At 32.9% G+C, this 19,459-nt stretch overlaps 1 protein-coding gene across 1 annotated transcript; it reads right to left on the bottom strand.

Moving 5' to 3' along the window:
* Nucleotides 1–2,072: 2,072 nt before the first annotated feature.
* Nucleotides 2,073–17,117, bottom strand: LOC127860971 (homeobox protein Hox-D4-like). Its single transcript, XM_052399304.1, has 3 exons — nucleotides 16,446–17,117; nucleotides 4,089–4,185; nucleotides 2,073–2,740 (listed from the first exon to the last, which is right to left on the bottom strand). The coding sequence occupies exons 1-3, from the start codon at nucleotides 17,101–17,103 to the stop codon at nucleotides 2,503–2,505; spliced, it is 993 nt and encodes a 330-aa protein (XP_052255264.1). The 5' UTR covers nucleotides 17,104–17,117; the 3' UTR covers nucleotides 2,073–2,502.
* Between the last annotated feature and the right edge of the window lie 2,342 nt (nucleotides 17,118–19,459).

The raw sequence follows: 19,459 nt of genomic DNA, 5'->3' as shown, positions 1-19,459 counted from the left end.
TCAAAGTAAGTATTAAATATATAACACTGTAAAACCACATATGTAATACTATATGGCATGAATTAGTAATGTGCAACCTGTGAACTATTTAATATCCTTTTCTTAAAGTCAAATATACTACTAAAAATTTGATAAGGATCACTTTTTATTTTCACATTATCTTCCATTTAATTTTATTTAATTTAAATTGTTATTTTGCAGGTTTTGACATTAGAACGTGTGTTTTTGATTTTATTTGTATGTATTGATTTATCATTGACGCGTGACGCTGGCTGAATCTAGCTAGGGGTGAACTTCACATTACACATACAAATGTACTATAAAAGTGATCCTTATCAAATTTTGAGTAGTATATATTGTCGGCAATGTAATGAATTGTCTGTATCTAAAACATTTATTGCAATTTGTGTGTATACATTTATTAAATTCGTATGCTTTCTTACTATATCATCAGCATCAATCAATCATGTATATCATTGTACTTGAAACAGACTAGAACGAAATGCACGACCTTAAAGATCCTTGTATTGAAACTAAAAATAAGCAAAGAAAATGCAGCTGAGATTCACTCAATGCGTTCAGAGTATGTTTTTGTTCTTTCTTTTCAATGAACGGCAGTCCTTATCTTAACATGCAGTATGTTGAAATGAAATTGCTTGAACAAGTTGCGTTGAGATCTTGTTTAAGTTAAGAATTCGCAGATAATAAATGTATATTATTGAATATTTGATACTTTCAAAATAATCGGTAAATTAAATAAAAATATCAAGCGAACATAAAGGATCTTAATATAGCATTTAATTTTCTCCAACACGAAGCAATACATGAATATGAACCATCCATGGAGATGAACAGAGACAAACTATATACTTATGTTATCATTCGTTACAAGTTTGTTTGTTTTTCAATCAAATTCAAAAGGACTATTTCTATCCGATAACGACACGATTACTCGTAACTGTTGTAGAACAAAACTTTTGAGTCAATGTGTCGCCGGAAAAAAATCTGCACAAAGGGCAACTCAAAAGTGGAAATGTCTTCTGATCTCGTAGATTTTCTGGTACATCTTTTTATGAGCTTTTATTCTTATTATTTTATCAATCAACTTTTAGATCATATATACTCGCTTTACAATGTATACATGAACAAATATGTGGTATTTACGGGTTACACGTCACTTACAAATGTATATCTCCTTTGGTTAAAGCTTATTGCAACTGGTGCCGCAAATCGATTATACACAAAAAACGCTCCAGTTATACAAACGCATGTACACATTAATCACTTTTCATACATTCATACTTGATATTTTCATCAATGCGAAACCCATATATGGATAATTTACTGTTTTGGTCTATTGTGTCATATATACAACTGATGCTTTTCCAATAATATCAAAAAGTACAGCGTATTTTTAGATTGCCAATTTTATTCGGTGTCTTTGGAATAATTGAAAGTAAAATAATATATTTTTATTTAAATATATAAACTATTGTTTTATGTTTTAAACTTATATTTAAAAAAAGTATTCTGGTATGCCTCATTACGATACATATATAATAATGACCACTATAGTTTGAAAGGGAATTACCAACGATTTGCTGGTTGTACAAAGTAAATTATATATAACGAATTAAGTTGTTCAATAAATAAATACAAACATGAAAAATATTAAAACAAAAATATCCCGCAAAAATGTTTGTGTCAAATATAGTAACTGCAATTAGAACATTCGGAACACATTTTGAATGTAACACATGTCTTCCGTTAACAAGTATACACACTTACAACAAGTGTTATCATTGTCAATTTTCTATATGAACCCCTTCCTTTTTTATAGAGTCGTAGTCTGTGAAAAGGGGGTATAATGCATGTGCGTTAAGTGTCATTCCGGGTTAGCCTGTGCAGTCCGCATATGCTAATCAGGGACGACACTTTACGTCTAAACTGATTTTTTGCTAAGACGAGACTTTCTTTAAACATAAAGTATCATAAAAGCGGAAATTGTCGTCCCTGATTAGCCTGTGCGGACTTCACAGGCTGACGCTGTCACAGGACACGGCTCAACAAGTGTTATAATTATCATCACCCTGTTAGAACTCTATTCCTTTTGCCGTGTGTGTTTATAGCATTCGAAAAATCTCCTCTTACCTATTTGGTTCATATTCTTGTAAATGAATTGTAATATAACTGTATATAATATAACAGTGTTACAACGAGCTCAGTTTCATAAAATATTTATCAAGCACTTTATTTTGTTGTTTTTTGTGACTTTATTCACGACCGTCTTTTACCCGTGTCACCTGGCACATGTCATATCTCCACTATATACGTACTAATATCTTCCGAGAAATTCGTAGCGAAAACTAAACGCATCACGTTTTTTGTCTTTGTTCTTTTTTTTGGGAGGGGCTAACGCATACAAACGTCAGAGCGAGGCCGCAGTTTACACAGGAAGTGTCTCTAAAACAGAACCGGAAATGACGCCGGTCGTTTCGCGTGTCACATGCCCAGGTCGTGATGCATCATGCTCATATGGTGTCCGATCTGATGCATGGCGAGGAAACTGTTCGGGTCAAAGTGACCGACCCCGCTGGTGTCCATAAGCCTCGTTTTCGTGTTGGGCAGCTTGTGCTCTTTCTTCCATTTCATCCGGCGGTTCTGGAACCAGATTTTGATCTGTCTCTCGGAGAGCACGAGCGTGTGGGCGATCTCGATACGGCGCCGCCGTGTGAGATACCTGAAATAAACAAAGCATTGTTGACTTTTTGCTCAGGGCTTTAACCCATTTTTGCCTAGTGCACTCTCCCATCCTTCTAAATTGGATTAATTCATTTCCAAAATTAGGGATGTTTAGTATATTTATTTCTATATTTAGAATATTTCTTACAGAAATTCCTTTAAGCAAACAGCGCAGACCCTGATGAGACGCCGCATCATGCTGCGTCTCATCTGGGTCTACGCCGTTTGCCAAGGCCTTTTATTCTAGACGATAGGCATAAATGGTTTAAATTTATTCAGAAAACGTTGAATGATGTATATGAAATAAAGAGCAACATATTGAAGTTTCCAATACAATTATACATTTATACATTAACATACATGCTTATGCGAATATAACATACACACATAAAACTAATGTGTTTTACAACATTGTTTGACCTGATATATACAGGAACACTTTTAATACTTTATTATTTGTAAAAAAATATTTTTAATTCAATATATAATAATAAAAAATATTGTCAATTGAGTTTTATAGCAAATTATTATTTTTATTGAATAAAATAACGAATCAAATGTATTTGAAAAGACTAACTGTTCAGCATGGTATGGAATATAACACAATTATTTAATAATATAAATAATAAAAAAAATCAATCTACATCACTACTCGTGTGAAATAAAAGGTTATTAAAATAAATTTCTTATTTTTCGAGCTCATTTTTTTGTAAAAATGTATGTCATTTATTTATATCATTTATATGTTTGATATCAATACCACTGAATTGCATTTTTCAATAATTACAAATTACCACGGTATATCGTCATATTCAGAGCTTTGAAAACTGCATATTCATGCAGACATTCGCATTAAATGTTCACAATAACACAATATATATGTATTCATATATCTACATGAAACAATTAAAAGAGAAATAAATCCGAATTAATTATTACATAAAAAGCTATTACCGAAAACTTCCGGAAACAAGTTCTCTTCAACGTAATTTTTTGTTTGTTATTCAAGCCCAAAGTTTACTCATGTCATAAGACGTGCATAGACACTATTGGGAACTCGCATGTATATAATAGAATGCACGTCGGAGCATGAGGATCTTTAAAACGTATTCATAGAACACTATGACGGTTTTTTTTATGTGCACTAATTAAATATCGAATAAATCCGACGTTATCGACGCAGAGTCTCCTTGGATTTTTCCATCAAAATTAAAGTTAATATTAAATATGAAACCTAAGGACTGTTTTTATTTTAATTGCCATTTTCTGAATTACTATTCGTCATGATATCGGTTTAGTTTAACATTAAAATGAATTTATTTACAAGTTAAAATAAGTACATTTACCTGTTAAAGTGGAACTCTTTTTCTAGCTCAAGAATCTGGTGCCGGGTATAAGCCGTTCGGTTCCGTTTGGTTTCCGAGAGAATTGAGTTCGTGGCACCTGCAAAAGAGGGGATGGATTTTATTGTTAGCATTTTAAATCTACTACTTCTACTACTACTACTACTACTACTACTACTACTACTACTACTACTACTACTACTACTACTACTACTACTACTATTACTACTACTACTACTACTACTACTACTACTTCTACCACTACTACTACTACTACTACTACTACAACTACTACTACTACTACCTACTACTACTACTACTACTACTACTACTTCTACTATTTTAATAATAATAATAATAGTAATAATAGTAACAATAATAATAATAATAATAATAGTAATAATAATAATAATAGTTATAATAATAATACATATATTAATACTACTACTACTACTACTACTAATAATAATAATAATAACAATAATAATTATGTATTAGGTTAACAAACACAATAATAATGAATATTACAAACGCAATAAGGTATAAATGTTCATACATTTTTATAAATGAAAATATAATTGTGAATGATTGAATGAATGAATGAATGAATGAATGAATGAATGAATGAATGAATGAATGAATGAATGAATGAATGAATGAATGAATAAATAAATAAATAATAAATAAATAAATAAATAAATAAATAAATAAATGCAAATAGATTTGTCTATAAGAGCATTAACCTAATCATGAATTCGTGTTAAAAAACATCATTACGTCTTTTAATTGCACAAGTATTATAATATTTCAGTCAATGACCATCTCATTTGCATTTTTAAAAAGTCAGACTTTGACGAATAGAGATCTCATAATATCGATCACGTGCACAATTCGCTTTCATGAATCAGATGTGAAAGAGTTTCCGATCGTTCTGCATCAAACATAGTCATAACTATCGTCTGAACATCCCATTTATCATAAGGGAGAAAAAGACCTCGTTCGGTTTACAAAGATGTCAAAATATGAGAAGTGCTCGGATTGGGTTTCGTCCAAACCACGGGACTTTTTTCGATAGCGGAGTAAGATTTATGGTCCCTGATACAATGACATGGAATCGGTTTTAAATACTGCCGATTGTCCTGCCCTTTTTATTTATACGCCGGGTTTGTTTGTTTCTAGATCGCTGAATTTCTGTCAGATTCTGATTAAGCAAGTTTTACAACGGTCATGTTTCTACATAGATCTAAATGCTTAAAACACAAGAGAAAATGCACATTTTTATTCTATTTTATTCAAACATACCTTATTAACTTGTTCATATATTTAATTAATAAACTACTTGTTTATTTAAATTAGCAATATATGGTTAAAGAACAATGATTTTTAATTACAAAAAATAACCAAGGGAAAAAAGATTATATAATTTCTTATCAGAAATTACGGTATGTGTAAATTGGTGCGGTGAATGAGTTGAATGAATTAAAAAAATCAAAGACTCTGGAGATATTATTATATTTGAGACGTTTTGGTAGCAAATACTTTTCTAACGAAATTTAAGAGTGTGCTATATGGTTTTCGAGACCATGAAATTAGTTTACGGAATATATAGATGGTGCGATAGTGGTCAACAAATCGGGCGATCTCTATCTGCGTCTATCAGGAAAGCATCAGGCTACAAACTTCACCAAGCTTGTAACTGCAAACTCAACCAACGACAAAAACACTACGCCAGTATCCCGGGGCACCCTGATTCCACCCCGGGGACCACGGGAACTTGTATCAGCTGCATCAGCCGCGTGTTTCTATTGTTTCCGATGACACATGTGTGCTATATCAGCCTCGACCGTAACTAAACGGTTTCCAGCGTTATTTTTAACGTTAATTTGACGCAAGGTGGGACAGTTTCGCTATGTTGCTTTGCCGTGGGCCATGTTGGTGTAGCGTTCGCAACATTAAGCGTTGATGATGTTTATTGTTTTATGGTCCTAAAGTGTGACTCAAATCACGGGCTATTGACTTTTCTGTCATTTTGATGTCGATTTTCCGCTTCTAATTAAAAAATATGGTAATTGACTCATCCCGGTTTGTTTGCGGAGTGCTTTTATCACATCAATTTCGTCATATCGGATACGTGGTTTATGATCGTTTCATGAATTAAGTAATTAAATTATATATTTACAGCATAAAATATCAACCAATTGCTTTGCGCTTTCATTCTTTCTTGTGCTTGGTCGAACTTTTAAACAACATTAAGATACACAAATCCTTAAAATATTGAATGAATAGCGTTTTCTACTTATGACGTTTATTTTTATACAGACTGATCGTTTTGGGAGCGATTTACAATGGCCACCAACCGCGGACGTTTTTGAGGAATAAGTTTGGATGTATTACATTAAACTCCAATAAATCACATTAAGAAGCTGTTTGTAGTGACCGCAACAAATCTATCCTTATGTTAGCGCTTCAACGAACAGCCGCCGACGTAGCACGGAACAATGACGGCTGACGTAACGTAAGTGGTTTTATCCCCGTGACCCGTTATTCAGTGATTTACCGCCGCGCGTTTTGTCCCTCGGGACTTGTGCAGACAGAGGACGTGTAAATGGACCCAATTATCGTCGGCGAGGCAGCGCGTCTTTGATGTGACCCTCAGCGGAGACTTCAAGCTAATAAATAAATAATTTGTGGCGGACATTTTCATTTTAGTCAGTGTCACTAACGTTCATTTTTTTCTTCCAAGTAAAACTCTGGCCGGTCAACTGTTGGGATTGAACGAAAATGTCGATACGGTTCGCGTTGCTTTTATTTCCCGTTACACTATTTAATTAATTTTATTTTACAGGTTGTCACGAGCTCGTTTACTTAAATTTGCTAACACAATTTAAAGCGGGTATATACGATTTTTTATATGTGTTTAATTGTAATATATTGATAAAATATGTTACAATAACACAAAATAGGCAAGAAAAATTATACATTAAAGCCCAATTTCATAAAATGCAGCAAAGACAAATTAGCGCCCCGAGCCGATAGTGACGTACATATTTTCCTACAATAACCGAAGCATTCGTCTTTGTATTAGGATCGGAGATAGTGTTCGTGTGTCGTATGAATAGATATCGTTGCAGGAATTCAAATAAACCGTTAAACTAAGTTTAGATGCACATCGTACATGTATGGTATACATGCTGGCGAATTCGGCTGTACAGCCGTTTTCAGTTTCAGAATTAAATATCTGGCTTATTTCGCATTTTTCGAAACATGTTCTTCTTAACTTTTATTTTAATTTATATTGAAATATATATATAATAAGTTTTTTACACAGTTTATATAAATTCATAAATATTTGACAAAATCGTATATACCCGCTTTAAGTATGTAATATTTTTTTAATTATTACTGTCATTCGGTTAAGAAGAGGTTTGTCTCAGATAATAGCATCCGACCCATTTTCTCAACCGCAATACTCGTAAACAAACGCCAACAATACACCCGAAGATATCGCATGCAAAGGGCATGTCTGTGTAAATCACCGCCGTTCTATATCATGCCATATTAAACACATATAAAACAGATCATTTGACATTATACATTAATTGAAACTCTGTGTATAACTGAAAACGGAATCCCCGCGCAGTTTTCATGCCTAATTAAGCACGAGTTTATTCAGATGATTTGCTCGAGTCTAATGGGTTTATCGAATCCAGAGTCTAATCTAATGACCTACATTTCCAATAGATTGTTTAATGACTGGATTAAAACAAAATATGATATTTTTTTGTTTCTGATTATTTGATTATAAATAATTATTTGATTATATTATAATGAATATAACTCATACACAGAAAATCATCTTTTATATATATATGTTCAGTTGCAATTGTAATGCAATAAAAGTTAATTTCCTTGATACCAGTACATTATTTCTGGTTGCTGCTATTTACGTGAGCTTAGCCTGTTTTAACCCATTTATGCCTAGTGGACTCTCCCATCCTTCTCAATTGGATGAATTTATTTCCAAAATTAGGGATGTCTAGTATATTTATTTCTATATTTAGAATATTTCTTACAGAAATTCCTTTAAGCAAACAGCGCAGACCCAGATGAGACGCCGCATCATGCGGCGTCTCATCTGGGTTTACGCTGTTTGCAAAGTCCTTTTTTCAGGACGCTAGGCATAAATGGGTTAATGTCGATATGAAAGACGAAAGTTGAATACAATATTTATTAAAATGTGTTTTTAGCAGAAATCATTTCAATCAAATAAAAAATCTTTTTCTTCTTTGGCGCATCGCTGATAAAGACACGTGTTTGTTGCAGCACCAAAAAATATAAACGTATGGTATGGACATGTCTGATAAAAAAAATGGGTATTATCAACGGAACAGACGCACGAATTTTGAGTTCGCAAGCAAGACGCATTAGCTTGATCTAAAGTACGCACGGGCATCGTGCGGTCGCTTCATGGTTGACAAACGTTCGTTAGGTATAAAATTGACTGAATTCGGCCTGCGTTTTAAGCGTATGACACACGTAAAAAAATAATTAGACACCCATAGCCGTTAAAACTTTTAAATAAATATTAAGGAGTGAAACTCCAGCTGCTGGAACAGTATTGCATAATTATAATAAACAATTAGTTGGTCCTTTATTTAAGGCAAGTGACCAATTGCCAAAACAATAAGAAACAGCACAATACGAACATACACACATAGACGAATAAAGCTGGGGTCACATCCTTGGAAAGCTCAATGCAAATTATTGGGGGTTTAAACCGGTTTAAGAACGCTCAACCTCACACTTGGCCTAGCAATATTCATGATACATGTAAGTGTAAATAAAATTTAATATTACTTCAAAGAATAATTCTACAAATCCGCGACGTTATACAGAAGTTGTATGTACATGTCATAACCAAATGCTATCAACCTCATTTTAAAAGACGTCCGGCCGTACCGTGCTGCCTTTGTAATGAACATTTCGTATTTATCTCTGGAATGCAGACGATTAATTTTGCAAAATTATATCTATCTATGAAAATGGCGCACATTTGAATTTTTATTGAGATAAAACAAACTGCCCTCTTAACTCGACATCGTTTTAGTTGCAACCGGTGCAAAAACGTTTGCCATCATTACCTGATCACGTCGTTAATCAGGTAGACTCTAAAGGTCACGGAGAAAACTGGGGTTTGTAAGTGCTCGGAAATTACGGCGGCTCTGGTTTCTGCCATTAGATAAACGTGCTAACTGTTTGATGGTTTTATTATCAAATGTTATGCTCAGATCCCATGTACTTTCCTCATAGATGCTTTTAACGCATTATAAGATGGTGTTGAGTTTTGTGTGTGCTTTTTAGCACTAACAGGCTTAAAAATAAATTATGCGTTGCAAAATGGTGATACTATCGCTATAATTAGCGCATTTTAAAGATCGGCTAAGCATCAATAAACTATGTAATGTGATTGTAATGTTAAGATATAACTGTATGCATGCGTGTTCGTCATTTGTTTCCCATAACCGGAGATTTAAACAATTTAATATCTTGCGTGGCATAACTCATTTGCGTTCTTGATTAAGTTAGTTTACCTTACATAATTAAACACGGTTATACTGTTTCAATATGAAATAATAAAACTTGCGAATTTGAACTCATTATTTTAATCCGCTTTATATGGCTCACAATATTTAGTTTGCGCGAGTGAATACTATAAGAAGGGTGTTCGCGTCATGTCTCAATTTCAGAAATTTGTTTTATTACAATTTAATCGAGTTGCTAACTAGACATTATCGTTCCTTAAGCAGTTCAGAAAGGTAATAAAACAGGGAAGCTGTTAAATTTACGGTAAATTTGACGTTTTTGCAATAAAAGCCGATAGAATTGCAGTGCGAACTAGCTGTAGATGGATATTATCTGTGATTCGGCGTCGGAAACTGTTCTTGAAGATTCTAGAAGATAATCTGTTTGTGCATTATCTGCAGACTGTACTCCAGATTTTCTTTCTTGCGTGTTTTTTTTTTAAACAAAAATTTGCACTATATTCACTTTGAAGTTCAAAAAGTAGTATATTTATGGTATAAAAAATAATATACCAATATTTACGTTTTAAAATATGTGTAAATTCAAACACAAACAAATAAATATTTAACCTATTTATGCCTAGCGTCTAGAAAAAAGGCATAATGCGGCGTCTCACCAGGGTCTGCGCTGTTGGCTTAAAGAAATTTCTGTCAGAAATATTCTAAATATAGAAATAAATATACTAGATATCCCTAATTTTTGAAATAAATTGATCCAAATTAGAAGGATGGGAGAGTCCACTAGGCATAAATAGGTTAAAAACACGTGATTTCCTTTATTAGATCTGATAAATTTAAATAAGCTTATTGTACCCTAATGGCCGTATAATATATTGGAAGTTAATAGTTTGAAGAGTGTGGTAGAGAACGGTACGAAAGCTTGAAAAATTTTCAATCAACGTAAAAACATTGCCATGGTCAAATGTATGTGAGTTATGATAATGTTAATATTTTTATGGCAAACGTGTGTCAGTAGTTGTTACTGTTGTTAAAGCACGTGACACTAATGTGACACGCGGGACTTATAATGTCTTTACACGCCACATATGTGTATTAACGCGTTTTAATGTGTGAATGTCAAATTTCTACATACGTTGTGCCGTGTACATGTTGTGCAGTACTACTTTTTACCCAATGTGAACAACTGGCTTAAATGAGTCTATGCAATACTAAACAAAGTTTATAGAGAAACGAGGACAAAGGTAACAGCAAGCCCACTTGAGAACTAAAAAACCTGAACTTTTTATAGCAGTTTTGTGTGTTTGTTAAATAAGTGTTTATCAATATCTTGCTCTTTACCTGGTGCCCATGCTTTTCAGGCATGTACTCAATGCCAATGACAAAATTTAAGGGCAAATAAATCGTTAATAATCAAAAGAAAAACTGCACGTTGCATTGAATTTTGCATACGCACACTTCGCTAGTATTTTTTTATTACGAGTTGTTAAAAAAATACGAGTTGTTAAAAAAGTTACTACTTGAGTGTTCACATGTTTTTTGGTTAGCCACATTAGGAAAACTGCATCGCCTCATGGCTGTCATGTTTTTGATGGACATGAACCATGCCTCACTCGTCTAAAAAAATATTAACACAAATGCTCAGAGCAAGTTTTGACGAAGATTGCGCGATCAAGTGTGACTTCTAGAGTGTTCACAAGCTTATTCTTTCGTTTGACATCGTTACCTTGTTTTTTTCAGGCCACATAAACAAGTTTCTTAGATATAATTTGGACAATTGTTCTTACCGTTTTGTTTAATAAAGATTGGGCAATAAATGTTGCCTCTAAAGTGTGCAAAAGGCTTCATCCAACTACGATCGTGTGTTCGGTTGAGAGTAGTTCTTAATTAAAGTAATTGATTTTAGGTTGATTAATACTGGTTTAATACGCACAGTTAAATTATTTAGAAGTACTGCCATATTCAGTATGGAACAACTTTTATTGGTTATTATATGGTGAAGTTTTTGTAATTGTTATTGTCAAAGCGACTTGGCTTATCTTGTTTTGATGTTAGTTTTGTAGATTTGTAGATTGTAAGTTACTTGTAATATATTTAGAGTTGTTTTAAATGGCTTTAGACTCTTGAGAAGGACCCTTCACTTAACGTGAATTTCACTTACATCCATTCTATAACGAATTATGATCTCGCAATGGTTTCTAACCGATGTCGCAACAAAAGGATCAACAAACGTCCCCTAGGGCCTCATGGCAAATTTTGACGACGCACGACGGACAAAAGGCGATTACAAACGCTTACCATGAGATAGATGTGCTCACATTAGCTTAAATATGAAGTTTATAATAAACTTTCACTGAAACCTATATTATTTATTCGTAAATCTTAAATGAATTATCATGTTTCCATGTCACATTTTATTTTAAATTTAAACAACTCAGACTCTAAGAAAGGAAACCCTGAGTCAACGAGATTATCGTAAAATACATTTCGCTGTAATATTTTAAATAATAATTCAACTGTTTAACTCAATTGTTCAGCCAGACGAGTTGATAAGAGAGATAGGAAGATATATGTGTCCGTGGCGCGAATCTCTCAACCCGACGACGCCTTGCGAACATACCCTAGAGGCGAATAGCTCACCAGGGAAATGTGGGTGCTTGAAGCAAACCGATGGCGCCAAAAGTCTACCCTTGCATGTTTTTACAAAACATAGTTCCTGGCCTTTCTATCATCGCGAGATTTCTGCAGAACGAGATTACGCGATACTTGGAACGATAAGTGCATATTTTGTAACATTTCTTATACAACTGTCTTCGTATAATGATGGCGACAACGTCTAATGCTGACGGAACGGATTGGGAAGCGAGCGAAAGACGACTATTAAATAGCTATCAAAATTCCTCGTGTCTCTTTCCATGTTTTACCTAACTGCTTATATTATTGCGTGTACTAAAAATACACAGAAAATATATTTTGGTGTCAGTTCGTGCCTTTTTTCTTGAAATTATCCATTCTCATAAAACTTTGCTCTTGTCGAAATGATTAAACTGTTTTATATGATCACTAAATGTTCATACAGAAATAATACGCTATTAAACCTACAAAACAATGGGTAGAGAAAATAGCAAGATAATTTGAACATGAAACAGATTCACGTACACTATATTTTAATAAATATCTTTATAACGACTACGTTTCAGAACAAAAAACTTTGTCTTTTTAAAAACACCATTTCTCAAATACTTTCTAAACAACCGATTTTCTCGCAAAGAAAGCAATCTTTTGAAATTACACAGTCGTTTTTTTTATGAGGAACGACGCTTCGATTACAGATATAATAACCACGTGCGCAATCGCATTATATCACTTTACAGAACAAACTGTGTTACCTGTTATTTCCGTCAAGTTGAATTAGCTTATGTTCTTATGAAGATGTATTAGTTTCGAAGAATAGTCGTTATATTATCATCACGAGTGATCTACGTTTAGCATGGAAACATAGAATTTGCCTTCATTCCAGGGCAGTATAGCTACATACTATTTAAAACGATATAATTTGCACAAGTACCTATTCACAAATAATGGTAAAGTGGAATTGTAAAGTTGTGAAAATAGTAACATAAAATTCGTGTAACGATATAAAAAAAATCGTATTCTTGACCAGTAATAATTAATGCTTTAAAAATCTTTAATAGTACAATATTTAACGATGCAACATAATGATCATGCAATATATCTTGAAAATGTGAATTACTTTATACGAATACATTTTTAGTGCTGATATTTTGTTATATTTTGTTGTTTGAGCATTGGGTCAGTCAGTGTATATTTTGTATATTGTATATTTGTATTTGATCATTTTGATGTATGTTTTGCTAAAACGAATTCGCTAAATTAAATTGAATCATTCACAAAAAATAGTTCATAAAATGAGTTAATTAAAAGGCGAATCAATCATAAATCATCATTAAATCAAGAAATGATATGCTTGATGTTGATTTCGATAACATTTAGACATAAATTAATGGTTAATGCCATCAAATACGGCTTGCAATTAACCCATAACAATATTGTATGTAATATTGATCAGTACTACACAACTGTGCAGTAATGAACATTAAATTGAACATCTTTTTCACAAGCATTCCTATAAAATGTCTCGCCGTTCGTTCAGTTATTCAATTACAGCGCATACTTTTGCCATCAAATTAAAACATCCAAGTTCAATAGCCGCTGAGTTATCAAGCTAAATTCGAAGGGACATTATTGTGCATTTCGTCTTTGAGTTGTGTTCTATATAATTATTGGTGCTAATATCTATTAATTTCCGTCTTAATGTCACAGGCGATCCGTATTTGGCAGAATTGGATATAAAAGAGTGAATTTGGTGCATTGAATACTAGTTTATTTACGATTCAAGTTGTACGGATTGATTTAATTTGTTCAAGCCGCTTCAATAGGGAGTTTTAGGCGCAATGGTAGTTCAAAAGCGTGAAGATAAAATACAGATATTTAATGTAAAAAAGAGTAAGTCCAGCCTAGGATGCCTCGTTATGAATGTAGTTTTTTTATGAATTATTTAAAAACATGATAGTAAGCAAAGATCGTCCATAACTGACGAATTTATTTGTTCAACCATAATCCCTGTATAATTTTCAACGTATAATACGCTAGACGCGTAATGAATAATGAAAAACGTCAAAATCCTCAAACTTAAATATAGTCCATGTATTATATACTATGCTACAATACTATATTGTTAAATACATGTTCAACCAGTTATTTACGTTTTATAATGTCATAACAATTTGATAGAGTATTCAATTATTACAAACCTAAAATATGTGACATTTTGATTTATGTATATCTTATTCAACACTTCCCGACCCGTGACAGACCAACACAGCGGCACATCCATAATTTATGAATTTTTAATCATATTTCGTCCGCAAAAATGATCCCGCACGGTTTTATTCCATAAATGTAAGCCTTTAAATAAACGGAGAACATCGTGTATAATATTTCATGTGCTTATATGTCGACTAATAAAGCATTGCCCCTTGTATTGGCGGCTACGATTTAAAGAGTCAAATATCCTAGAGAGCGAACATCTTTCTATAAGTCATACTAGTTTCTATAGATCATACAATCAGGTTCTTCCTCCTCTCAACAAACAATACAGATAAAATTATGTTGCAAGTACCTGGCCTAAATGTGTCAAAAATAGTTGAAGAATATCTTGCTAGAGTCACTTATGTCATTGATTCGTGTTACTATTTTAAAGTTGATTGCGATATGCAAATACAATTAATCTTGTTAAGTTCACATATCATTTTTGTTTAGCTAATCTGCTAAAACGGGCTTGAGCATTTTCGATTAGTCATGACCATGCATTTGATATCTTATAATTATACTTTGTACATGTTGTTTTTTGCTGAGATCATTCAATGAGAACATATAATACTTGTCTATAAATAAAGTATGTATCCATTTAGCCATCACAAATTTTCATAAAAGCTACAACTTATATACACTCATGTTTATATTGTTAAACATCCCCCAAAACACGAAAGTTGCTGGACATTGTTTTTGCTGTTATTTTGATTCAATGCCAACTTTGTAATTAGCAATCTTACAAACATTTCAAGAATGCATCCCAAAGTAGATGTACCGGTATGTTTCGTTTACCTGATCCAAAAGTGATATTCAGTAATCGCTTATTGATTGTTCCGATCAAAATGGACTTAATTCTTTTGAAGTTTCAATTTCAATTCAGTTAGCATTTTTAAAGGAAAGTATAAATCAACTATTTGTTAACCATCGTTTAAATATAAGTATTTTGTTCTCATTTATTGATGATTTAATCTGTGTTTTTTTTCCAACGATATCATGCTCATAATAAATAATAATAGAGTTTAAATATGAGTATAATTAAAGAATATGAAACATATATGTTCAAATATGTTGTTGTTATTCAAAATATGTTTTAATTATGAACAACTTCAGTAATGCGGTTATGTTAGTTAATGTTTTGCTTTCGGGTTGGTGTTAAATATACATATTTGATGGTAATTTATATAAAAAAAGGAAGGAAAACTAAATAAATTCAACATTGTATTCTTAAATTAACAAGACACATTTTATTTCAAAACAAAGCTTCAGCTGTTGGTGAGTAAAAATATAATGCCTTTGTTTCTTTTGCTTTATTATGTTGACAACGGGTATTGTAAAGTCATGATATAATTAATACGAACATATTTATTTAAAATGACTGAAAATTATATTTTGTTATTACGTACATGTGAATATTGAAGATGAATCAGCATTTAAAGTCATTTTTATCAAACTAAACTGCCAAAGCTAAAATGTTTAGTACTTTGTTTTTCGTTTTCGAACTGTATTTAATTAGGTTGTGTTGGTGTTTTAAACTGATACAAATATAATAACAAGAACGTAAATTGTATGTTTGTATGTTTATTGAGATGTTTATAATGAATCTTTATTAAGCTTAAATTGCAACGCAGAAATTTCTGCAATTCTCTTCCACCTTATACAAAACACGAATTTCTCCGCCATGTTAATAACACACCACAAACAATAACTTTAAGCAATTGTTAACGGTCGGTGGCTATATGAAAATATAATCATGAAGTTTGCGCATATTTTTTCAGAGAACGCTAGTCTGTCTAAGCTTTGTTTTAAGATAGCTATCAGCAACAGTTGTTTTAAACATTAACATACCAGAAACAAAGCGCTCTTCTTACGATTTATTTGTTGTTTTATATCACAAAGCAAGAAGAAGAACAACAACAATTCTCACCTGAGTTTCCAGACGGGTTATTCCCAGTCTGCGACTTTCTCATCCACGGGTAGATAACTGGTTGACCACCGTTCTGTTCCCGGGAACTGGAACTCTCGGGAGAGTCTTGACTTCCGGGCGACGGTACCGACTGTGGGCTTTTGGAGCCGTCGGGAGAATCCGGCTCTGTCGTCGTCGGCGAAGTGAACCCATTTAGTCTGTTATTTGGTAAGTTTGAACTGTTTGTATTGCTTGGTACGCCAGCACCCACGGGGCTGGTGGCGGCTATTAAACTCGTCGGCGTCAAACTGATGGAGGAGTTGTTGGATGACTGTCCGTGCGCCAACGGTGGCGACAGCTGCTGTTGTGGATTCTGCTGCTGTTGCTGCTGCGAATGCCGATGATGATGATTTTGTTGCTGATAGTGCTGTGGCGGTGTATGGTGTTCCGCTAAGCGCTTGCTCAAAATGTCGTTATCACACGATATTTGATTGTACACATTTGGCGAATATTTCTCGTCAATATCATACCTTGGACCGTATCCGAAATTATGAAAATTATGTCTGTAATAATCCGAACTCGGCGGTCCTAGATAATTCGATTGACTATAATCCTCAGTTGGTGGAAATTTTGGTTCGGCATACGATGCCGGGTTCATTAAAAAAGAACTCATGATCATTAATAACTGTAGATTCGGTTGTAAATAAACGAGACCTGAATTATTCACACTATAACGTAAACGCTACTCGCCAAGCCACGCCCCTATTTTACATATCTCTCGCACCACGTGGTTGGCTCAGCCAATTAGAAGCGTTTAGACAGGCGACTAGATGTCACTCACGATATGTATTTTCCGATAACGTGGTTAGATAGGGAAACTACTGTTCTGCACAGAATTCGAAATAAATATGTAACATACGGTGAGTAAAAGTCGATTTGAATCGATATTGATTCGATTCGCGATTAGATCATTTAGCTTGTTATGGATATCACGCTCATGATGTATGTACAAACCATAAATTTGTTTATTTTGGGTTTATTGTTATACGAATAAATAAAATAATTTTTATTGAACTGTGTTGTTGTATGTCTTGATACAAATACCACGAAACGCATGATTACAATATTCTTAAAAATATTGACAACTCCTTTTAAATTGATATGTTCACTATCTAAAAGTGGTAGTTTGCTGTCAAAGTTTGTTCGCGATATTAGTAATTTGAATCAAACTGCACGCACGCATGCGTTTTAGCTTTAAAGTGAATTTATTGTGATAGTTTTTAAATAAATATGAAAAATGTACCGTGAAATAACATATCTTAATCGCATACACGTGTGACATTCAAACTTGATGATACATTATGTATTTTACATATAACATTAAAAAATAATAATAATCCAATCAATCTGATCTCGCCGTGACATGGAATGAAGAGGAGACAATTACGTACAGCAAGTTTTGTTAAAAAATATGAACAAATTATGTCATTTTAAGTAGGCTGCCATCACATAAAAATATATAATTGCGGACAATACAAGCAACGATTTCCTACACCACGAACAGCATCAAGAATAGAATTAATGATAATCGAACATGTCGAGAAATGAATGTTAAACATCTCATTCAGTGCTTAGAATGTGAAATTCTGTAAAAACATGTACGTTTTATCATTTATTTTGAGGTATTTGTAACATGATTAACTTACGATTAAACGCTTGCGATTAAGGCGGAAATCAAACAAGTCCTGCGTTGAAACGAATAATATGTTTATGCATGTATTTAGGAATCTGTACGTAACATTCCAAATAGAATAGCTGTACGTTGTACATGCATGAACACTCAGAAAATAGTGGCGTAGTCAATAATAGAAAACACATTTATAATTCAGCATTCATATTCGTTTGTACACAGAAAACACAAGTTATAAACAAAAAGCCAAAACAATAAGTAGCATTTTTCATCTAAACAAACATCAATACCGCAGCTATGTCGGCTATTTATTATTTTCAACATGTGAATTCCCGATTTCATAAAAATGTTCACCGTCCGAATTCTTCCAAATCCCTTACTGTAAAAGTTAACGTCAGTGTTTATAATCTGAGCGAATAAAGCAAAAATGATACAAACAATTAATCTAGAATACAAGTAAAAAAAGTATGGGTCGTAATTAAAATAAAACGTCGGTCGGGTTAGTGGACGTAAACAAGGTTTTACGCGTTATCTTAACAAATCTCTTTTTTAATGTTATGAAAGGTACAAAGAACGTTTTAGTGCGAAAAAATGACTACAAGTCTGATTGGTAATAAATTAATAGATCGCAAGCATACATTCTTTCATGCAATAATAATTCAAGACACTGAAGTAAGTAAAAAACGTAAATGTTATATTTTGATAAAAAAATGTTAGTAAGTTACTAATTTAAATTAACCAAACTGTAGAATCTGTAAAGATGAAGTAGGTTTATGCGATAGGTCTTGTAAGGACACTTTTCCAGAATGTATTTTATTAAATTAAGTCGTTAAGTTATGTAATTAAGCACATTTTTAAATGGCATTTCTTAAATCGTTATTCACTCGTAATTGTCTAAAATTGCATTATCGTGAGTGAATTATGATATGATATAACATATATATTTTCATGTGTGCAGCATACATTATTATATAAAAAAAATATTTAAGTATTTGCGAATTAGAAGAATGTGTGTTAATTTTCAATTTCTGTCTTCTCTTCCACGCAAGCTCTGCATATGTACAAAATGCATTAAAGAAAATTGATAAATATAAGTATTATGTTCAATTTTTTTTCGCCAACAGTTTAACTTCAGAGCGCCAAAGGTGAATAGAGAAATCATTATTTTGACATTAGGACGACCTTTTCGAAATAATTAAACTCTCATTAAATATAATTTATCGAAAGAGCCGAAATTCTTGATTGAACTTTAATTGGAAAGTCTAAGTTTGAAACTCCCGTCATTACATGGCACGAGCCAGTCCGAAACGAAACAATATCCTAACGATTATAATCTAATTCGAAG

The sequence above is a fragment of the Dreissena polymorpha genome, chromosome 15 (assembly GCF_020536995.1).
Source record: "Dreissena polymorpha isolate Duluth1 chromosome 15, UMN_Dpol_1.0, whole genome shotgun sequence".
NCBI classification, from domain to species: Eukaryota; Metazoa; Mollusca; class Bivalvia; order Myida; family Dreissenidae; genus Dreissena; species Dreissena polymorpha.
The sequence above is the reverse complement of the archived record's forward strand: the minus strand, read 5'-3'. Positions and strand labels throughout refer to the sequence as shown.